The sequence below is a fragment of the Ambystoma mexicanum genome, chromosome 9 (genome assembly GCF_040938575.1).
Source record: "Ambystoma mexicanum isolate Mex_15411 chromosome 9, UKY_AmexF1_1, whole genome shotgun sequence".
Lineage (NCBI taxonomy): Eukaryota > Metazoa > Chordata > Amphibia > Caudata > Ambystomatidae > Ambystoma > Ambystoma mexicanum.
This window is the reverse complement of record NC_090931.1, coordinates 274,823,947-274,848,374: the sequence shown is the minus strand read 5'-3', so window position 1 is coordinate 274,848,374 and position 24,428 is coordinate 274,823,947. Positions and strand designations below refer to the sequence as shown.

The 24,428-nt window shown below is 45.6% G+C and overlaps 1 protein-coding gene across 9 annotated transcripts in view; it reads right to left on the bottom strand.

Moving 5' to 3' along the window:
- The window catches only part of NF1 (neurofibromin 1), a 3,279,657-nt gene that overhangs the window by 1,668,399 nt on the left and 1,586,830 nt on the right, over positions 1-24,428 (bottom strand). For all 9 annotated transcript variants that reach the window (XM_069614617.1, XM_069614618.1, XM_069614621.1 and 6 more), the window contains exons 25-27: positions 8,956-9,137; positions 8,368-8,579; positions 7,117-7,278 (exon numbers count right to left, since the gene is read on the bottom strand). In XM_069614617.1, the coding sequence (XP_069470718.1) occupies positions 7,117-7,278; positions 8,368-8,579; positions 8,956-9,137 (556 nt within the window). The remainder of the gene's footprint in view (positions 1-7,116; positions 7,279-8,367; positions 8,580-8,955; positions 9,138-24,428) is intronic.

Here is a 24,428-nt window from a genome sequence, read left to right as displayed (position 1 = left end):
TGACCCCCCCCCCCCCACCCACAACGGAGTGGGTGCCATGTCATGAAGCCCTCCCTGGGACCAGATATCTGCTCCTAGGAAGGGACGCCTGAGCCCAGGGAGGAGTGCAGGACAGCCCCCCCGTATCTGCCCCCGGGGAGGGCTACATGTGATGCACCGCCCCTCCAATTTGGCCATGTGTGGATTCCCACGGGTGTCCTCTTTTGGGAAAAGCATGGGGTTCCTTGTTTTCCATGCTGGCTTCGACACCCTAGGCCTAAATCTGTAGGTTGCCGACATTAACAAAATGGGCAGTGGCGAAAGGCTTGGGGTTCCCAGTGGGTTACCCTTTTCCTTTTGCGCACTCTGTAGGTGCACCCACACATGTGAGGTACCGTTTTCATCAGGACACATGTGGGGACGCGGGAAGGTAGGCCATGTGTTGTTGGCGGTGTGTTTCGGTGGGTGGCCAGAGCGAAATGTCTGAGAATTGGCTTAATTTCCAGCCAATTTCAGAGACATTTCCCTGTGTCCACTCACCGAAACACGTCGCCAACAACAGATGTCATACCTTCTCGCATTCCCACAGGTGTCCAGACGAAAAAGGTACCTCACATCTGTGGGTGCACCTACTGGAGGCGCAAAAGGGAAAGGGTAACCCGCTGGTAACCCCAAGCCGTTCGCCACAGCACAATTTGTTCATGTGGGCAACCTACAGATTTGGGCCTAGGGTGTCAAAGCCAGCAAGGAAAACGGGGAACCCCATGCATTTCCCAAAAGAGGACACTCGTGTGAATGCACAGAGGTCCAACTTGCACAAAGCAGACCAGAATGTTTTACCCAGAACCCCCGACAAAGGGAAAAATGTGGGTTTTCTCAGCACATTTCAGACTTTGCCAGGGCTTCTTGGTAATAAATTCTGGGCCGATTTGCGCAAATCATACCGCTGCGGATTCCCACGGGTGTCCTCTTTTCGGAAATGCATGGAGTTCCCGGTTTTCCTTGGTGGCTTGAACACCCGAGGCCCATATCTGTATGTTGTGCTTGTCTGGAGAAAGTGTCAAATTCAGGTGTCGAAACAGACTTTGGGTTACCTGTGTTTTAGGCTTTCCCCTTGGTGCCCCGGTAGGTGCACCCACACATGTGAGGTACCGTTTTCATCGGGACACCTGTGGGAACGCGGGATGGTAGGCCATGTGTTGTTGGCGGGGTGTTTCGATGGGTGTGCCGAGTGAAATGTACGGAAAATGCGTTTTTTTCCCCACATTTCAGACTTTGCGGGGGTGTCTGGGTAATAAATTCTGGGCAGATTTGCGCAAATCATACCTCCGCGGATTCCCATGGGTGTCCTCTTTTCGGAAATGCATGGGGTTCCCCGTTTTCCTTGGTGGCTTGGACACCCGAGGCCCATGTCTGTATGTTACGCTTGTCTGTGTGAAAGTGTGAAATTCAGGTGTGAAAACAAACTTGGGGTTACTTGTGTTTTAGGTTTTCCCCTTGGCGCCCAGGTAGGTGCACCCACACATGTGAGGTACCGTTTTCATCGAGACACCTGTGGGAACGCAGGAAGGTATGACATTTGTTGTGTTTGTGTGGTTTTCATAACGTTTTGACCCATTTGCTGGTGCCCTTTGTCACACAACCCTTTCATTTCCCAAATGTGACCTACATTTAGTCGCTGCTTTAGGCACCATACACTTTTGTAACCTGCACAAGTCACCTATCCTTGAAAAGGACTGCCTGTGCTCTTTCAAAAAATAGATGCTTGCCGTTCCTCACCACATTGTTTTTTCTGATTTAAACATGCTAAGTGCGTCTGTTCAGGCTGTGAGCATAAACCTCCTGTGTACCATGGTTCAGTGTTTGGCTTGTGGTATTGCTTGTTTTGTAAAACACTACAAAAAATGTGCACTTTCCTAACTGCAAGAGTCGGGGGAATGTAGCGGAGCATTGCTTTTCTCAAAATTCATAGAAGCCATTGCCGTACCAAGCCAACCATGACCAACAACTTTTTTTTCGGTCAATTTCCCGCTTTTCCCCCAATCTATGACATTTTCCCCTACCTAGTTGTTGCCTGACCTACGCAAATCCCCCTTCCTAAACTTGGAATTGTGTCTACTTTTCAGAAATATATGCCTTTCTGTCCTCCAGTTCGGCTTTCCTATCCTTTTCTTCCATTCCGTCCATGCATGTCTAATTGGCAAAAATGGCCAAACTAGCCTACCTCTCACAAAACAGTTGATAACCACATCAAAATAATTTATTTTCGTTTCCACTCAACCTGTTCTTGAAAGCCTGGAAAATGGGGAAATTCAGCACAGCAAACCATTTGTTCCTAGCTCTTACAAGGAAAAAAACACAGGCTTTTTTGTACATCATTTTTGGAAAAAAAACCCAAATTTGTGCCCTTTTTGTTTATTTGCCCTCACCCCCCTACAGCAACCTAGGATTCCTGGGTGGCGTTACGACCGCCTTCATGTGGGGAAAAAAAGGAGCCAAATTTGGCCGAGATATCTCATGTAACAAAAAAGTTACAAGGCACTGAATGGCCACATACCAAAATCACCAAAAAAAGGCCTTGGCACTGGGGGGAAGTACCCATGGCAGTTAAAGGGTTAAAGGGGAAGAAGGTTTTCCTGGTGAAAAAGGTTTGGACTCCCGACCCTTGCAAGGGACGCCCATACAGTATGGATGAAAGGGGAAGGGGAAGGGACGAAAGAGTCAAACCAGAATTGTGCAGGTGTGCCTGTCTTCTCAGAACAGTAGCCAACACCATTGCTCTTCTGGCACAATCTGCAATGTCCAGGCCACCTCTTTTCCATCTTCCACAATCTGCAAGAATTCTTCCTGCATTTCTCCTTCAGGAATATGTTTTCGATGCTTCCTTGATTGACTTCCAAAGACCAAAAGTGAATTTTCGCAAATGCGCAGGAAGCATTTACAGCCTTTAAGGCCATACTGGCCGATGCAAAAACGTTCTTCGCAAGGGCGTCAGTCTTTTTATCCCCCCTATCAGTAGGGAGATTGGATGTGGAGGGTCTAGTATTGACCATGGCAGCTTGGACAACCAGGCCCCTCCAGAGTTAGGTGAGAGGAGATATGGATCTCCCCTCGCCGGCTTATATTTTTTTGTGAATTCAGATTTCACAGGAGGGGTTGAACAAGGCTTTTGCCACAAGGTGGCGACAGGGTCCACAATGGCTATGTTGAAGAGCAAGGCCCTCTCTGTTGTGGGCCCTTGGTCAAGAATGTCAGTGAGTACATACCCTGCCTACCCAGTCTACGGTTGTGAGGTACTGGGCATTTGCATGTCCATAAAGATGGCCTTGCTGAATTTCGAAGTCAGGAGAAGTGTCCAGGTTACTTGCATTCCACAGCCAGTTTGTTAAGGCGAGTATATCTGCCTGGTCAGAGAGAAAATCTATGTCACCAGAGCCTCCATGTGCTGGCTCGAGACCAAAAGGTACTTGGTCACTGTCATCATCGAAAATAGTCAACACTGTGTTGAAAAATGCTGATCCGGAATGCGGCACATACGATCGATCGGGCACCAGCACCAATGGGCCCGCACTTCACGGTGCCCATGATGTGACCGTTTTGCCAATGGGTGGTGCCGAGCCTGTGGGCATTAGTACTGAAACAGTCTTCTTGGGGCTGGCCCCACTGCAGTCACCGAAGCCTGCTGCATCGAGGCATGAGCCGTACCTGTATCTGCCTTAAACATCTCGAGCACCTGCTCTTTGAAGGCCTCCCACTCTGCCCTAGATGTTGGGCCTGAGAAGATTTAGACTTGTGCCTACGCCGATGACAGTGCCTATTTATATAGGAGGAGGAAGAGTGGCTCCAGGAATGTGCCCTTCCGTATCAAGCTCTGACAATTGAACAAACTGGAGACTTTGACAGGGCGGACCGAAAGCGATTTCTGATTTATTTTCAGGCAAGAACCGCAGTCCTCGGGGGCATGACCAACACAGAGGCACCACACGCAGACACCATGTGGGTCCTGTGATGGACTTCTTGAAATGACAGTCCTTCCACCATTTGAACCTGGACACCATGGGCATGGACATTCGGGCAAAATCAAGTGGAATTTGATGAAAAAGGTTCTCCGAGAGTTGTTCCAGTGAGCAGCATGCTGAGCGCACAGAAAAAAGGAACTGATGTATGGGGGCATAGTGACGTGGTATATGTACAATAATCGACGTCACGACCAGAGTTGACGACCGCCGCATCAAGTCAAGTTTGATCGACGGCCGAGTCGAGGTGCACTACATCCCCTGTCGAAAGGTTTCCTAGCAGCTGACGCTGGAAGAATATCTATCTGAGGAATCTGCAGGAGAAAAGCAATCAATTGAAATAGTCTTGCAACCCATTCTCGATCTGCCTTTGGCAACATGGTTTTACTGGAGTCACACATTCCTTTGTGTTGTGGTTTTTGCCTAGACCGAAAAGACATAAGAATTGCAGCTCTGTCACAGACATGGAACAGCAACAGGATTTACAGATCTTCAAGCCTGATTTAGGAAGCGACAGTCCAAAAATTCAAACAAATCAATGCGTGACCTTGAAGGTTCCAGAGTGTTGCAGCAAAAAAGAGGAACAGAGGGAAAATGGCTGAGGCGACTTCATACAAATACACCCGTTATATCCTGGAACATAGTTCTGCCATTGAGAGGAGGTCGTCAAGATTGGAGCCAAAAAAACATTCCAGCACTGATGGAATCAAGGGGATGTTTCACAAGATAAGGAATCTGTGGGAATAATGTGTGCATTAGAAATAAAAAATAAAAAAAAAAGTTTGATCATCCAAATCACTGTATCCCTAATAAAGACTGTGTAAGATTCCCCAGCTTGAGCCTCCAACTCTATAATTCTTGTTACTTAAGAGACTGTAGGAAAAGCATCTTAATAAATAATATTTGGTGTTCTATATCAAGCAGCAGAACAGAAATTCCAGTTGCAGAGCTATTGGTAACAGTTTGTACTATTATCACTACTAACCATATTTAAGGAACTCAATATACTACCTCAGAAAGATGAAGCCATGAATAAGCCCAGGTGAATATAAAACCCTTGTTCAAATGGTAGCTCTTCCTCACCTGAAACAGTCAATGCATGGAGCTAGCCACTCCATATTAATTGTAAGACCATGTGGTAAATCAGAATCAGGAAACGGACAGGCATGCGAGATTAGTATCTATTTTATTCTCTCGTCAAACTTTAAAGACCTAATCTTTCCTTAAATGTGCGATACTAAGCCCTATTTCATACAAAAGAAAATCAGAAAGGGTGCTAGCCAGGGTGGCAAGATGGCTAAACACAATTTAAGTTCTCTGTCCAGAATCACACTCTAACCTAGCTTCTCTCCATACTAAACAGAAAAATACAAAACCACCAAGACATACCTCTGGGCATTCTGACCCCCATCTGTCTCTCATTACCACAGGCCCTTGCCTATGTTCACAGTCCAAGCTTGTAGTTTGTGCACTGCTGTAGAGCCATTCATGGGTCTAGCCAGGTCTCTATGGTTTCTCTTGCAAAAACTGGGTTTCTCACGGTCTTTCACCCTACAGGGAGACTTTCCTCTATTATGCTCACCCATCCTATTGGGGTCCGTTCAGTCCCGATCATCACACTGGGGCTTCTCCTTTCCTTCCCAGCTCCAGGGCTTGTTTCTATCTTTCTCCCTACTCCAGGGCCTGTGTCCCTCTGTCTTGCCATGCCACCCACCTCATGTTCCGCTGAAGCCACTGCATACCCACTAGTGTTGGGCGGTCCTCCTCTGCAGTATTTCCGGCATTTCTATCTCCGCTGAGCTGCATGCATGATCAACTTAATGGCCTTTTTTCTTTCACCGTCGCTACATGCGTAGACCGGTGGGTGATTTCTTCTGAGGGTCTTTCCTCTGCCCTCCAAGGTTCTCTGCTCTTGTTCCAGTGGCAGTGGCAGCTGCTTTCGGTGAGCGGCTCGGAAGGCATTGCTGTATTTGCCAAATGCACACCACCATGCAGGATGCCTCATCCAGCGTCCTTGCTCTCCTGCCGGCCACACCACCTGTGCGTTGTAACAAGTCTGCACTCCACAGGCGGTGCTGATACTTTCTCCTCATTAGCTCCTCAGACAACATGCCTCCAATAGGCTGTTCTTTCCACCTTTCTGACATTTCCCATAAGGACTGAGTAAAGTTTGGGTCTGGAACTCAACCAGCCATTAAAGGAGTCAAAGGGTTATTATACACCTTAGCTCCTACATGCCCCACAAAGAGGTGTGTGTCTGGGGGTGAGGGATGGTTACTTAAGTCCATCTATGGAGTTTTACTGTCCCCCAAGGGGGAAGTCACCTCCAGAGAGATACAACTTAGCCTGTCCCCTCGGGGGGGGGGGGGGGGGGGTTAAGTGTAGCAGGCTCACCTCCCTAGTCCCAAAGGGTGTGGATCTGCCATGGAGAGAGGTGAGTAATACCTTGGATTAATCACAACACTTAAAGCAATAGGTTAAATTGGGTAATAAATCAAACCAATTATCACTTCTACAGTAGGCGTACATGTCCTTTCACTGAGTGGAGATAAAAAATAACTCACCTGAAGTGAAGTGGAGTTGGAAGGATTGGGGTTCCACTTAGGTTTCTGAGTTTAATGCTCTAAGCTGGGACCAAACGTAGGAATGGAGGGTCTGGCATTTGCCTTATTCATAACAGATGTCCTAGAATATCTACATAACTTAACTCCACTAGCTTCAGATGAGACACCTGTGAGCAAATGAAAAACAGCTTGACAGTCCTCCCAGCACACGACCCCTAGGCCAACCCACCAAGAGGAAAACCCCTGAAGACTGTAAGAGAGGGGATGGATTCAGAAAAGCTTTAGGGGAAATGCAGCCCCATGGAAACATGAATGTTGTCTACACTTCTCCAATCTCACCAGCATGCCAAAAACACATTTGCTCTGGCTGAGAGCCAAAAACTATTCAGTGAGATGAATAGTATTAGCAAAAAATAGAAGCCATGGGGTTATTTCAGTCTGTTCCACACCCATGTGTGTAAGTGCAAGTTAATAGATGAAAAGAACCATTTCTTTCACAGATATTAAGGCTATAACACACACCCATCTCAAATAAAAACTACAGGTCAAATACAAACCTTAAAACAGAAAGTCATTATTTTGCTTGCCAAGCTGTTGCCCCTGAAAAGCGTCTGCATGGAATCTGCCAGTTCTACTTCTTTCGAAAACATGTTCCAAAGAAGTTGGTATAGCAGGTGTCGAGAATCAAAGAGCGTCACAAGGACACGAGCAAGCTCATCCTAAAAATAAGACATACAAATTGATCTCAATTATAACTATGTGAACATGAAACTTAAAAAAGCAACACTTACACCAACATTGCAAGAGTAACTTCAAAGCATTTTCAGAATACAACTTTCTTTAAAGAATGACAAAACACAGCATAATGTTCTAATAAATACATTAAAAAAGAAAACTAAATGACACTAATATTCTAAGTTTCAAGCACTGAACAAACAGTATTTAAATGTTTGCAGTGAAAAAAATGGGACTGCATTTTCTAGAACACAAAACCCAAGCCAAGCAGACCGATTCACAAATATTAGCATAAATGAAAGGAGCGCAGAGAATATGCAAGTTTGTTTTGCGTTCATTGCTGAAATGCTCAGTGAACCGCCCGAGAAAAAAAAACATTTCCATCTATGTTTGAGGGATAGATGGGCAAGTTTGACAGCTGCGGTTAAAGAAAATATTAACAGTCAGAAATCACGCGGTCATGATTTGTGGCTCCCATTGCGCCTGTTTCAAACAGGCCCATAAAAGGCACGGGGTTGACCCTCATTGCAAGGTAAATAAAAGAACATACCGTTTGTAAATTCGAGATGCGTTGATAAATGCCCAGAAACATAGCCCTATTCACGCAAATACGGAGGGAAAGGGCATCTAAATGAGCGCATCTAACATGCACTAATTCAGATGCCCTCTGAATTGAGCTGCTGCTTTTTTTGGCGCAAGAGGAGAAGCTCTTGTGCATCTCATCACTTGCCCCAGAAAGTTTTGAGAATCTGGCCCAAGCTGTGTACCAGATTAGCTAGAGGTGTAATGCTTGCAAGCACAACTACTGCTGCAGGGCTAACAAACCGATCATAATAATCAAAAGGCAAGATCTTCTTTTCATGATACAATTGTGAAATTCGGAGGCCCTAGAGGAAAAGGTAACTCACCCTCCAACACACAAACTCTATTGGTGAGCTTGAATTAGGATAAACAAATACCTAAAACCAAGTCATGTGTTTTAAGCGCCGGGCCAGTATGCAATTTTTGGGTGGGTTATCAGTTGAAAAATCTACAATGAAACAACCTAAAATATACTCCTAAAAATGACTTACCCACTGCGAACATGGCACCACATTTGCCAAAGCCATGGCAATAGGTAGTTCTCCTTGGTCTCCCATCATAGTGACTAGTTCTACCAATCTCTCAAATCGATCAGCTAGCACAGTTTCCGCTAGTGTGTCGAACTCCGTTCCCTGTTGTAGGATTTTTGTGAGGACTTCCATGAATGTAGCTCTCGTTTGCAGATCTTTGTGGTAACCTAAACCTAAGAGTACAATAACATGAATACCGACTTTGCTTAAAATGCTTGAACATTCCAATTCAACAATCTCTTTCATACAAAGCTGGTTACATTTTGACATTATGCGAGAAATCAAACAAGTTCCTATCTAAATTTTACAGTTATGAAAGTGAAGATGGTAGGGTTCCAAATTAAGGCAGGCACAAAGAGTTCCCAATATGTGGGATCAAGGGCTAAGGGATATAGCAGATTTGCATGCAAGTATACATACATACATAGAAGGTATCATGCTACAATAGAAATATAATTTCATCCTCTTTCCTGACACTTAAGCACAAAATGCTTGTGTGTGCTTTCAAAGAAAGTCTGACAAGCAGAAACAGGATTATTTTTGTCTTACCTATGGAGTGCATGAGACCACTGTCAACATTTGCATTCAGCAAATTTGACATAGCAAGAACAGTGCAATGCCGCAATGAAGCCAGTCTTCGGGACATGCCTCTTTTTCTTCCTCCTGATTGTGTGCCATCATCTTCAACTTCACTGCAGTCATTCAAAAGGTTCATGAACAGCGTAAAATATCTGAAAGGAAACATCCATAATATCACTTGATTTGGACAAAGCGCTTTATAAATTCAAATAAATACTAAATAAAATTGTGATCGTGCATCCTAATGACTTCCTAACAATACATTCTGAACATTGCATTGAAGATCTGAAACTGCTTCTATGAAGGGGAATATGAATTAAGCTTGGAGCTCAAGACACAGAACATACGAATAGATAATCAATGTCGAGAAATAATATGCCTTCATGGAAATCACCCACTAAGAGCGAGATGGGTAAGTTGCACGCCTGTTATTCATTTCAGGCAGCTCGACTAAAGTTGCATTCAGTCATTCAATTATTCCAGGATTAACAGTTAAGGAGCAGTGCTTGTTAAGAAGTAAATCCTCATTCGGAGTGTAGCAAGCGAAAGGAAATTCATATATTTTCTACTACTGTCAAACAGGAGACAACTAGCGCAATGTGTTCCTTGGGAAAATGTGTGGTGATTTTCTGAAGCTGTTGGCAAGATGAATGTTGTCTTTGAATTCAATAGGAACGGGGTAACAAGTTTGCATGAGGATGAGACAACCTGGGATGATTGTCAAATGTAGTGACCAAAGCTATTGATGTTTGCCACTCAAGATTCTATTCTAACCTTTTGCCTTAAGTATTTTTGGTTTCCTCTGATTTGTTTAACACACTTTGCCTTTTGAGATTTCATTTGAGGAGTCTTCATCAGAGTTCTAATCAGAGATGCAAAAGCAGATTGTCCCACTGATAGACCCCAAGTCCATCAGGTTTACAGTCTTCCAAAGGTTGTATAAATTTTGCCGCAGGCCACTTGGCCCAGGTCCGCTTTTGGAGATGCAGGCAATGGGTTCTAGGTCATTGGTCTGCTTTCTAAAGGTTGCACATAAACAAAGACCAATTTATTTCAGGCGATTTTGTGCAGCCCTCGGAAAGCAGAACAAGGACAATACTAATGCAGTATTTATTTTTTTATTTAGGGGGGTTTTCACTCCCTGAGCCACCCTTTTTGCTCCTTGACGCTCGCTTCCCCAGCCCCCACCATGCAAACACATGTTTCCACACACTCACTCAGACACCTCACACTCCCAAGGTTTTTCTTCTCGGTCTCGCCATGGCCATCAGCCCCTGCACGCACTGGTGTGTGTCACAGAGGCTGACAGTTCGATTTAGAAAGACCGCTCTGCGCGGTCACAGAGCAGTCTTCCTAAATCGATCTTTTTTGGTATCGGACAAAATAAAACTATATTTTGACTTGGTCCCAGGCAGGTTCCCCAGACTCTACTCTTGTGCAGAGTCACCCTTGCAGACCACACCTGTCGGCAAATCTCCCCCCTCAACTGCAACCCTCCACTCTGCTGCTATTTTCGGAGGACACCTATGCAGCCTCCGTTCTCATGCTGGCCCCATTCGTCCACCCTGTACTCACCCTACCCTCCCAGTCTCCATGACCCCCATACAAACCCCCATTCATTTCCTCACGCTGCTCTGCTGGGCCCAGCCACCCTCTTCCTGTTTTACTCCTGTCAATGTGTGAAAAACCCATGCAGCAATCCAGATAGGCTGTGGTTCGAGGAAAGCGTCCTGCCAGCATAAATCCCTCCCAAAAGCCACCTCATCTCACAGCTATCTGTAGGTGGCTTCGTTAGCTAGTGGAAGCTTGTGATAACAGTGGGGTGAAGTTTGCTGCACCCACTCTGGTTTCCTTATATGAAACCCATGTATAAAAGGTACAGAGTCCAACAGAGACAGTTTCAACACATAAGTTAGGATTGGATGATATAGGGGTTGGCATATGTAAGGGCTACTGTGTTGAGGTAAAGTCCTGTAGATGGCAAAGGCAGAAAAGACCAGTTTATCAGAATGGAGTCTTGGATGAAGGCTGAATCAAAACCAGAGAGGAACAAGAAAGAAGTTACCGCAAGTTGAATGTAGAAGCCTCCCAGTGATTGGGTGGCCGCCAAATGGTTGATAGGATGCAACCTTTGATATGGAGCAAAGTTCACCCCTGGAGACCCAACCCTCATGTAAATGGAGCGGCTGACTCCTTATCTTGTCAAACCTTGGGACGTTTCCCAAAGCACAGAAGGCAACTCAGACCAAAGAATAATTATGAGGACGCTCTACAGGTTTCTGCACTCTTCTGTTTGAACAGGGAATCCCAAAAATGTAATTCTGCCCAACCTTTTTGATTCCCCTAATCTTTTTAATGGCTTTTTGTATTTTGGACTATTTTGTATTCTCCCCATCCTCCTGGTGGTTTTCTTGTCTCTTGACTGTTTTGTGGTCAAGTGGACATTTAATAAAGCTCATCTGCACTGCAACTCCTTTGTGATGTGCAGAATGTTGGGAAGTAGGCTAGTGAAGGCTGGACAATTGAGTTTAGAGAGCACCAAGTCTAATCTCTTACCATGTTAGTAGCCAAATGCCCATACATCGTAGTCGTTGGGGTACTAAGCCATGGCCTGCAACCCTCAATATCGCTCATCTTTGTCAAGGCCATGAGGGGTGGCCAATACTACCATCCTGCTATCAGTCTGTTTTAAAGCCCACAATGGACTCTTCCCCATTTAAACTAGATTAGGGTCTTCCACCCTTCTCAGTTCAAAAATGTATGGGTGTACCCGAGTGTTTGGAAGTCTGGCTCTCCAGGACCAATAGTCCGGCGGGCAAGAATTGAATGCTGCATGCCTGTGTATTGGGGGTCACAGATACAGAGCCCCTGGGAAAATGTGTACATCTACAGAAGCCCTGTACTATTCTCAGGAAAGTTTCGATAATACCTAGAAGCTATGCTGGAGAGAGGGACGACTTGAGGAATTGGTGACCCACTGTCCAGATTGAGCTCCATCTTTTTGTGGAGATCTCTTACTCTCCTGCCTGCTGGAAGAAGGTTACTGCTTCCCTCCAGCATTCACTGCTCAAACCTCTTTGCTTGCAGGTCTGGTGCTCTTCTGAAAATGCATCTGTCCTTGCAGGATCTCGGTGGTAGAAGCCCTTGCTGGAACCCTGGGTAGCTTATTGTTAACCCACCTGATTCTGCTCTGTTATTTGACCCTTCCTGTAACCGCATGAAGCTGTTCTTAGTCGAGCTAAACTTAGTTTTCCCAAACTAAAATTAGCGCCCTCCACTCAAATAATTCATCAATAAACATTGACGGTACTCTGATTCCAGTATCGAAACGGGTAAAAACCCAAGGAATTTATCTAGATGCTAATCTAACTATGACGAAACACATAAGCAGCCTATCATCATCCACAACATACACGTCCATATTAATTGCCCTTAGTCGCCAGTTCCTTACATCCACAAACAGCATTACCCTAGCTAGGGCTCTGATATTATCGAAGCTGGACTACTGTAACATATTCTTATTAGGGACGTCCAATACCAATCTAAGTTAACTACAATTAAGGCAAAATAAAGTGTTACAAGCAGCTCTAGGAATTTAGAAGTCCGACCACATCTTCAACATTAGAAGGGAGACACATTGACTACCCATTAAGGCCAGACTTATCTTCAAAGCTCTGTGTGTTACCCATAAGTGCCTAGCCAAGAAAGCACCCATCTATATAAATAATTCAATAAGCAAAAATGAATGAAACAGAACGCTTAGATCTAATAAAAATTAGCTCCTTGTGGTCCCTCGCTACAAAAGTACCAGCGCAGGGGGCAGTAGCTTCCCGGTTATGGCCCCCAAACACTGGAACTCCCTCCCATTAAACATTAAAAACGAAGACTCCTTCCACTGCTTCAAAAAACTACTAAGCTTAGCTAAAATTGGTTGAATAGCCAACTGATACATCAACAACAGTTAGCCACATCAGGTCTAGATAGACTCCCACCTAACGGAGTTCCAACTAAAACATGTACATTTATGTGAAGTATTAATGTATGTATGCCGAAAGTTATATTCAATATTGTTTTCTTGTGTATTATTCTTTTTATGTATGTAACTTGAATAATGTTGAACCAATGTCAAGATGTCTGTAACTACGCCGTGATCCCTCAGGGTTTGGGCGTTTAACAAATGCAATAAACAAATAAAATAAATAAGTGACTAATTCAAGCAGCTAGGATGACCTATGTGAGCCACATGCATCTTGCTTGCCGAGTACTCAGCAACTGCATCACTGCTGTGGTACCCTCCTCACGATAGGTCATCTTCATCGGTCACCTCTTCCTCTGGATTCTGTTGATCTGGCTCTCTTTCTAAACATTTTTATGAACTGGAGATCCCCAACCACTGATAGCCGGACCCAATCCAGATGCTTCAACTAACCTAAGCACTTGTGCTACAGCCAGCACATTCAGAGGTTGCGCCTAAGTCTTCTGACAATTGTCCAGCAGTTAGTCTCCTTCAGGATGTCCTAGTTTAAAATGCAGTCTCTTTTTTGTGCCCCTTGATCTAGACCATAGCAACTTTTTTGCTGGGGTCTTCAAGACTGCTCAGATGGTGCAGGATCAGAGGAGTTGTCGCTGCACCAACGCCCTGAAGGTAGAACTACCTACCCTTTGAAATAATTAAAAAAAATTGAAAAGTAAAAGGATGGGAATTAATAGACCATTGCTCTATACTCGCATATAAGACAAGTTGAATCATACATCAATTGTGATTATACTTCTTTGCTGCTAACAATGCAGGTAATTTGGAGACATTAAACGTCAAAAAGCATTAAAAGAAAAATTAATGCACGCTTCTGTGCTCTTAAACAAACCAACTAGGACAACCTCAAGTTATACACTACCTACCTTTTCAACATAACCGCCATAAAACGTTGGGTTTGTCCTCTTAGATCCAATGAATACACTTTTGGGTACTCTGTAAACTCCAACCTAGCTTTAACAGGGAAATGTATTTATTTTGCCCTCCTCAGGGCCGTAAAATGTTCAGGACAACAAGTATTTTTAAAGTGTACTGGGGATTTGATAGTTATTTTAGATCAATAAGGAACAAGTTACTTACCTGTAACTCCTGTTCTCCAGCATGGGTCTTGCATGGATTCACATGCTCATGAATATTCTCCGTCAGGCTAGGAATGCTTGGTGAAAAGAAAGCAGTTTCGTTTTAGACTGAAAACTGCCTGTCTCCTCTATAACCAATTATTGTCCTTTGGGTCATACTGCCCCCCCGCCAATGACACTTAAGATTTGGTAGAGCACGTAAAGTGGCAGTATGAACCAAGAAGAGCAATGGTGGGAAAGGTGGGAGGGTTTGCATGTGAATCCATGCTAGAGAAGAACAAGTTACTTACCAACTGTAATGTTCTTTCGATTGGATGTTCCTCCCACGTATTCCTCATCTTAGATATTCTGACCTTCCAGCTTTGCTGCTTCAGAAAAAAATGTTCTCCACCAGAGGGCGCTCTCCATCGAGCTGCGACGTCATCCATTGTATAAAAGCCTCGAGGTGCGCCCGCTGGCCTCAGTTCTGTTTTTTCGTATATTATAGTCATTGGATTGTAGATAATGGCGTACCTCTTTTGACCCAAGCATTAAAGGAACTTTGAGTGTAAACCATGTAAACTGTACTGTGGGGTAGGCTGGGAGGGTCGATGAGGAATATGTGGGAGGAACATCCAATCGAAAGAATGTTACAGTTGTAAGTAACTTGTTCTTCGAAAAGATTGTGTCCCCCCACGTATTCCTCATCTTAGATAGACTCCCAAAGCAGTTTTTGTATTGGAGGTGGGAGTAGAAGAGATATTAATCATGTACAGAATGAAGTACTGATTTAGCAAAGAGACCCCCCTGTGAGGAAGTCGAATCTAGGGAATAGTGTTTTATAAAAGTGTGCATGGATGGCCAGGTGGCTGCTGCGCTAATATCGTGCACTGGGGCACGCCTTTGAAGTGCTGTTGAAGTTGCCATGCTCCTGGTGGAATGAGCTCTCAGCCCATCTGGAGGATCTTTCCCAGCAAGACTAACATTCAGTTATATCCAAAATGGTCCATCTGGACAATGTTTGCTTAGTCATTGCCAGCCCTAATTTACGGCCAGTGTATCCCCACAAAGAGTTGGTTGCAGTGACGTAACCTGGCCAGTCTTGAAATATAGACACTAAGAGCCCTCATAGGGTCCAATCTGTGTAGTCTTTCCTCCTCCTTACTTGCGTGGGGTGGGGGGGGGGGGATGAAAAGCAGGAAGTGCTATCTTTTGTGACAGGTGAAAATCTGAGACAATTTGTGCTAAAAACGAAGGTTTGACTCGAAGAACAACTTTATCTTTGTAATAGATGGTGTGAGGTGGTCTGCTAGAAAGCGCCTGAAACTCACTCATCCTGTGGGGTGAAGTACATGCCAGTAGAAGTATGGTTTTTAAAGTAAGGAGCCTTAACGGACAAGAATGTAAGAGCTCAAACGGAATGGATGAGAGAAACTTTAATACCAAGTTTAAGTCCCGCACAGGTACTTGAAAAGGTATTGGAGGAAACACATTTAAGACCTTTTTAAAATGGTATAATTAAGGGTATTTTGAAATAGGATTCCTCCTCTAAGGAGCGCTTAAAAATGGATAGTGCTGCTAAATAACCTTTTATCGTACCAACCTGTAGAAGAAAAGATAATATTGTGGGACTATTACACTGAAAAGGGTCCACATTCTCATCAGTTACTGAACTTGTTCCAATGACACCGGTAGAGAGATTTAGTTGCTGGTCTTCTGGCTGAAAGCAAAATTTCCATTACATCATCCGGAAGGTCCCAATCCTTGTATCTCAGCCTCTCAGAAGCTATGCGTGAAGGTTGAGTGTCTTGACCTCTGGATGGAGAACCCGACCTTCCTCTCCTGAGAGCAGGTACTCTCTTTGTGGAAGACGTATTGGAGGGCAGATGGACATGTCCAGAAGGTACGGGTACCATGTTCTCCAAGCCCAATCAGAGGCAATTAGGATCATGGTTTTGCTGAACATCCTTAGCCTCCTGATTACTTGAGGGATCGCACGTACTGGAGGAAACGCGTACAGGAGTGGAAATTCCCAGTCCACAACAAACGCGTCTGTTTCCTCTAGAGCTCCTCTCGGTGGAAATTCCCTTGAGCAGTACTGTTTGCACTCCCTGCTGACACTGGTCACGACAGATCCATTTGAGGGGGTTCCCCAAAGGGCAACTATCTCTTGAAGGACTTCGTGGGAGACTGTGCTCTGCCTGCTCAGAGCGTTCGCCGGTGTGTTTTGCTTTCCGGCTAGATGAGCTGCCGACAGAGTGATCCCTTCTTGTATTGCCCAGAACCAGAGCTGCATTGCTTCTCTGCACAGTGGTAGTGACCCTACTCCTCCTCTCTTGTTGAGGTAGTACATGGCCACCGTGTTGTCCGTCATTATCAGGACATTCTTTCCCTGTACAGAGGGCAGGAAGGCCTTCAGCGCTAGTCTGATTGCCCTTGGCTCCAATAGGTTGATGTGTAGTTTGGACTCCGATGGAGACTAACGACCGATGATTGTCAACTTGGTGTGAGCTCCCCACCCTGTGAGTGAGGCGCCCGTCACTGCCGTTACCTCCGGCCATGGTTGCCAAAAAGATTCTCCCTTGAGGATACGTTCTCTGCAAGCCCACCATGGATGATCCTGTGCTACTCTGGCTGGAACTTGCAAAAGATCTGACATTTCCCCTGAAAATTGGGACCATTAAGTCCTGAGGGTCCATTGAAGGGATCTCATCCTCAATCTGGCTTCTGGCACCAGAAAAATGCAGGATGCCATAAGACCAAGCAACCTGAGAAAAATCGAAGGCCGGTAGATGCTGGGCATTCTGGAATTTTGTTTCCATCTGCAGAATGTGGTGAGCTCTCTCTTTGGGGGGCGAGGCTTTGCCCGAGCAAGTAATCAGGACTTCTCCGATAAACTGGAGTTTCTCTGATGGGATCATGTTTGACTTTAAGTTCAGAGAAAAGCCCAGTCTGTGAAGGAAGTGGTAGGTCTTAGATAGATGCTCCTGGGCTTGTTTGGGAGAACGTGCCCTGATCAGCCAATCGTCCAGGTAGGGGTAGACATGAATTCCCCCCCTCTCCTGAGACTCGCTGCCACCACCGCCATCAACTTGCTGAAAACTCTCGGGCGGAGGTCAACCCGAAAGGTAGAACTCAAAACTGATAGTGAGAATTGCCAATCGCGAAACCTCAGGTACTTCCTGTGTTTGAGATGTATTGGCACATGAAAGTAAGCATCCTGAAGGTCCAATGATACCAACCAGTCTTGGAGTTGAAGAGCCTGAAGGATCTGAGAGTGTGTGACCATCTTGAACTTGTCAAGTTTCTCAAGTCTAAGATGGGTCTCAATCCTCCGTCCTTCTTTGGTATAAGGAAATATGGGGATTAGCAACCCTTGTTCCTCTCTGCTAAAGGTACATGTTCTATTGCACCTTTCTGTAGCAGGGTTAAGATTTCCTGCAACAGGAGTGGGTCTGGATGTCTAGCAGAGTTGTATCCCGGCGGGTGATTCTGAGGTTTCTTTTGAAAAGGAAGGCATTAACTTTGGGATACTTTTTCTGGTGCCCAAGCATCTGAAGTAATGCCCCGCCATTCTTCCAGATGCTGCGAGATCCTGCCTCCCACCGGGGTCTTGTGAGTCAAAACCTCAGAGTGGCTTTGCGGCAGCTGCAGCAGCGGCTGAAGGCAAGGTTGCCGTTGCTGAGGAAGATCTAGTACCTTTTCCTCGCCCCAGAGAAAATTTCATTTGTCCCCTTTGACTGGCCTGTCCCCTTCCATTTCCAAATGAGGAATAAAATCGAAAGGGACGACGCCTCGGGGAGGATGTGCCTGTGTAGGGGCATTGTTGAGGTTTTCGTATAGCGGCACTGAGTGATTCTGCTGCCGCTTTGGAGGTCTGCAGCTTCTCCAAACTTTCATCCGCCTTGCTGCCGAACAACCTTGAGCCGTCAAATGGCATATTGAGAAGTCTTGCATGCACATCTGGTGCAAAACCGGACTTCCTCAGCCATGCAAACCTACGTAGCACAGTACTAGACAACATGGACCTACTGATGCTGTCAGCCATATCCAAACCTGATTGAAGGCATTTCCCCCCCGTAGCCTCCTTTCCATCCCTTACTATGGCCAGGAAACCTTCCCGTTCCTCACCTTCAAGGATGTGTTCAGCTGCTGCTGTCACACAGTCCACAGGGATTATGCAAATCTTGCAAGGGTGCAAGTTACATTTGTAGATTTTAATGCCATGCTCCCCGAAGAAAAAATCTTTCGGGACCATGTATCGATCTTATCATCCATATCTGCGGGAATTGTAGGATATGCCGATTCCTAGTAGAAGTAGCCACCTGAACTACAAGACTCTCAGGTGATGGGTGTTTACTTAAATATTCAGGATCTGAAGAACAGGGTCTGTATTTTGAAAGATATTTTTTATATACTGCTGGAGTAGACTCAGGGTTTTCCCATGCAGTGGTCACCTTCCTTTGTAGAGCTACGTGAAAAGGAAGTATGTGGTCTTGTTGAGGTACCCCCGAAATGATGTCAGTCATTTCATCCTCCTAATAGGTAAATTTCTGCTCCACCCCATAAATTCAGTTACCCTGTTCATTAACTTTCTGTATCCTGTATCAGCATGATCAGCCGGGTCAGGCTTTTCAAATTCATATTCTGGAGCTGTGTCCAGCCCACTTGCTGACTGCAAGCACTCATAAGTCTGCCATCTTAGATTGAGGGTCAATCAACTACTCAGGGACCTGTTTTGTTCCAAATTTCACACCAGCTAGTGAAACATCTTCCTCTCCTGATGAACCTCCCTCATAAATGGAGTACATGGTTTTAAAGAAACCCTGCCTACTTTCAGAGTGAAAAAACGTTTCAGGTGGCATAGACTTCGACACAGATGTCGATTTTGCAACAGGAATGAACAAAGCCATCGACAAGGGCGTCAATGGCGTCAACGTTATAGGTATCTCCTTCCATACCGTAGAGGTAACCTTCAACATTTTCGAAGGAATAGTCAACACCGAAGGAATTGTCGACACGTCAACTGTGCCCTCGACGTAACCTTCTCAGAATGGTCTGTCGACACCCTGTGCTCGATCGCCTTCGACAGAGGCTTTGAGGAAGTCTTTGATGTGGATTTTAATGGATGATGAGTATCCAATGCCATTTTATCGAGTACTATCCTCGATTTTTGCACTGGTAGGTGTTTTTTATAAGGCGTCGGGGAGGACTTCTTGGACAACACCCTTGACGATTTCCCGCCTGATTTTCTTGTCTAAGATCTTCCCCTGCCACTCTTTGTATGAGTGAGGGGCATGGCCTTAACTAGACTTCTTTGAAGCGGTCTGGGCCTCATTCTCAAAGATCTTTAGCATAGATGTTCTAAAGGCTTCCCACATTTTCGGGGAATCGTGTTTTGATGGACAGGTAATAAGACCTTTTAGATTTGTGACGTCTTAAAGTAGACTCGGCCGAGTCTCCCCACCCCCCTCAAAGAAAAATGAGGACTACTCCCCCATCGCCAGTTTACCTCTTCGTTCCTTTAATACTTTATGGGTCATCGACTGACAGGAAACACACTTGTCTATACTATGGTCGTAACAGCGGCACCAGAAGCAATTCCGATGGGGGTCTGTTAGCAACATCTTTCTTCCACATTTCTGGCATTTTCTTTTATTCCAGTCTTTGGTGTGGAAGGATTAGATGAGGACATTTTCACAAACTGAAGTGCCGTTTTCTTGACCCGAAGTGAAGCCAACGGAAAAACGGAACTGAAGCCAACGGGCGCACCTTGAGGCTTTTATACAACAGATGACATCGCGCCTCGACAGATGCTGCCGAGGGACATGGAGGCTGCAGCGTCGAGCAGAGCGCTCTCTGGTGGAGAATTTTTTTTTCCCGAAGCAGCAAAGCTGGAAGGTAAGAATATCCAAGATGAGGATACGTGGGAACGTGGGAGGACACAATCCATTCAAACATGTGTTACAGGTAAGTAATTTGTTCTTTCTCCAGCATGGGGTCTTGCATGGAATCACATGCTCATGAATAAGATTAAACAGCAGTACACATACACAACCATGGGAGGTGGCAAGGCTCAACAGAAGCAATACACTTAACCTTGGAACAGACTTCCCTGAAGCAAACAGGTTGCATAGCACTGCTTGGCCAACCCCAGACTCCTCCCTGGAATTCTGTTGACGCAGTAGAATCTCATGAAGGTGTGGGTGGACCTCCACGTAGCAGCTCTGCAGGTGTCGAGCAGGGGAATACCAGAGAGAAACACTGTTGTCACTGTGATGGCTCTGGTGGAGTGGGCTCTCAACCGTCCTTTGAGATGTCTGTTGGCCCGACAATGACAGTGCATGACACAGCCAGAGAGCCACCTGGATAAGGAAGCCTTAGACAGGGCAAGTACGGTTGCTTGCAGAAGAGAACATGGATATCCCCGACTCGCCTGGCCAAGGTGATAGCTACCAAGAAAGCAATCTTCCACAAGAGAAACTTCAGAGGGGCCCGATGCATCGGTTCAAAGGGAGGCAGCATGAGCTTGGTCAAAACCATGTTGTGCTCCCAAGCAAGGGCGAGGAGCGGGGATAGAGGCAAGGAGAGAGGCGAGGAGCGGGGGGAAAGAGGCGAGGAGCGGGGGGAGAGAGGCGAGGAGCGAGGGGAGAGAGGTGAGGAGCGGGGGGAGAGAGGCGAGGAGCGGGGGGAGAGAGGCGAGGAGCGGGGGGAGAGAGGCGAGGGGGGGAAGGGGTGAGGAGGGGGAGAGGAGCGAGAAGGAGGTAAGGAGAGAGGCGAGATGGTGAAAGGTGAGGAGAGTTGCGGAAGAGAGTTGAGATGGGGAACAGTGAGGAGAGTTGAGGAGGGAAGAGTTGAGGAGGGGAGAGGCGAGGAGGAAGAAGTGAGGAGAGAGGCTTGACAATAGCCCATCTCCTCAGAAGAGTAAAGCCAGACATGATCTGTCACACTACCAACGAGTGGTTTCTAAGCGCGGAATCGGGATTCAAAAATGTATTGAGCTGTGTATTCTTGCTTCCAAGACAAACGTGTTGCCGCTGAGCTATCCTTCCTCCCCAAGGGGAGGATAATCTTTTGGACAACCTTAGTGGACACCCTGTTATTTGCACTACAGGTTTGGGCTACTTCACCGCTCACCAGAAGGTTGTTGAAAAACCTCACCAGTATCTATCAAGAACTGTGCTGGCAGCAAAGCCAAGACTGGTATATGGGTACATCAGACTTCTAACAACAAGAGGGAAGAGAATACCAGCAATCGTTTACTTTGACACTGAAATTCCAGCTTATTGACAAGACATTGAGGATCACCTGCTCCAACAAAGCCACTTTGACGAGTCCCTGCACAGCTCCAAAATCAATAGACGGAAGCACTACATGCACTAGCAGCCAACATACCACAATGCCTGTGGTTCCTACCCAAAGAGCAAAAACTGAACTAAATCAAAAAGATCCTAAAACAAAAATTAGGACTTTAAAAACTGCCACCACTAGACACTGTCTCTTCCAGAACTGCATATGCGATCAATTCAGACATCTATACCAACCCCCAACTCCTGCAGTAATTGTTCTCTTGGGAACACTAGCATCAACCACCAGCTAGTTCCTCATAAGTTAACCTTGCTTCAAGATTCATTTCGTCACCCCCAAACCAACAGCTAGAAACCTAGAGCTACCTGACACAACCTTTTGTGACTTGTCACCTTTAGACGACCCGATTGTGCACTGCCAGCACAAGGTCTCACAAGTTACTCCAAAGCAAGGTTGTATCTTTAACATCAGAGATATACTTCTTATTGGGGACTATGCAGCATCAGGGCTAGAAGCTCATTCAGTCAATCAGAAGTGTGTGTTCATCGACCCTCACTATTTCCAAGGAGAGGCTGAATTCCATTTGAGATTAGACAAGTTCTAGGGTACCCTTTTGGTATGATCTGTCAAATTTGGTACCTTAAGGTGCTGGTTGACCTTTGACTTTGCAGTTAACCCTAATAAGTAGAGTGGTGACTCGGGAACACTCAGATTTTCTGAACCCAAAGTACATACCCAAAGACGGAAAATCTTTATCCACAATAAAAAAAACTCCCCTGGATTGGTAGATCTCAACTACAATTGGGAGGGGGCATTGCCTGCTTGCCTATTTTTTTTTTTTAGAAAGGTACTCCTATAAGGGCAGAATTCCATTTTGGGGGATATTCTGGCCTTGTAAACCTTTTGTGTTTTCTCCTCGTTTTCTCTTGTTTAAACTATCACTCTCCTCTAATTGTACCATAAACATCATAATTACCTATAGGCCTCCAGGATCACCCCCGGACTACCAAAAGCACCTCCTCCAAATCATAGGTAACAACCTTAAAAGCTCAACTAAAACCATCCTACTCGGTGACCTTAACCTAGGCTTACTCGACCCTAAGGACAAAGCAGCCCCTTCCCTAGCTGAAGAACTCACCCACCCGGGGTTAGAACACAAAATCACAGCACCTACTCACTGCAAAGGCCGATCCATTGACTGGGTCGCTGACCATAACTGCTCCTCATCCATCACTAACATATCAGCCCTCCCGTGGACAGACCACCACTACATTAAATTCTCTATTCCTACCACTCCCACCCGTAAGACACTCACTCATGCCCCACCCGCTAAAGTCAGAAGTTCAAAGACACTCACAAAAATACACCTTGCACCTTCTCTCAATATCCCTGAACTTAAACCTCCATTTAACAATAACCCCCCGCACCTCTCTTGCCACACTTATGTCCACGTTCTCACTCAAGCCATCAAGTCCATAGCCCCCCTAGAAGATTAAAAAAATAAAAAAAAAAAATAAATAAAAATCAATGCACTCAAACTTTTGGTTCACAGAAGAACTATCTGCACTCTGCACCATGAAACGCAGAGCTCCAACCAAGTGGCAATCATCGCCTAACCAATCCTCTCTAAACAAATTCAAAGAGTCCACATCCACATATAAAAAAGCCATATTCCTAGCCAAATCTGATTCCTTAAACCAAAGAATCTCCAAAGCCAACTCTAAATCAAGAGAAGTTTTCTCTATTTTTAAAGAGCTCATCACGCCCAACTCCAGCCCAGATGAAATCATTAAGGACGAAGCCTGGTGCAATAGTATCCAGTCTGCCCTCATCACCAAAGTTAAAACGATCCAAGAAAAAAATGTCAACTCAGCGCAAAGCTTTCCCTAACCAAGACAATCCACCCCCACCCTCCTCTCACAAATCATGCCCTCAAACTCCCCTCTTTGCCTTCAGAGACGTCACAGAATCAAAAGTCACCAACCTTCTCAAAAACATCAAACACTCCACATGTAAAGGGGATATCTGTCCTCCAACCATTATCAATGAATGCGCAGACTTACTGGTTGCCATCATCACAGCATTCATTAATGCTTCATTTTCTTCAGGAATCGTACCTCAATGGCTAAAATAAGTCTGGGTTCGCTCGCTCCTAAAAAAAAAAAAAACCCTCCCTGCTTCCCCCAACGACTATCGCCCCATCACCACTGTCCCCTTCCTCCTTAAAGTCCTAGACAAAGCCTCCCACACCCAAATCCAACACTATCTGGAAACTAATGCCATCCTAGGTAGAAGGCAATCCAGCTTCCACAAGGGCCATGGCACAGAAACCACCCTCTTAGACTTAAAGAATCAAATTACCAAAATAATGGACAAAGGCAAACCTGCCCTCCTACTCCTCCTCTATCTCTCCGATGCGTTTGATCTTGTTGTCCAACATATCCTCACCTCTCACCTATTCAACGCAGCACATTTCTCTCACAAGGCCACCGCCTGGATAATCTCTTTCTTAGAAGGAAGGGCCATGAAAGTGTACTCGGACCAGGCCAACGAAGCCCCGACCACCATTAACTGTGGAGTCCCTCAGGGGTCATGCACGGCACCTACCCTCTATAACCTGTTCACCAAACCTCTCTGACATGTTGGATGCGCTCGGCATAGCTTACACTAACTATGCCGACGATACCAAAGTCCTCCTCGCTCTCACCGGAGACCCAAGACACAGAAGCTCTCCTTCAGATATATGCCACTATCCAAACATGGAGGGTTATTAATGGTCTCCGTTTAAACGGTGATAAAACCGAGATCATCATCCTTGCCCCCAAGGAAACTTTATCCAAACTCGGCCCTGAATACACGCACGTCACCATTGACAAAACCAACATACCTGTGAAGACCCTAGGAGTCTACTTAGACTCTACACTCTCAATGACAAGACAGGTCAGCGCCATCTCCTCCGCCTCAGCAATCACCACCAAACTAATTTATGCCATAAAACCCTTCCTAACCTCTCAAAATTGCAGCTCCATCGACAGAGCCACGAA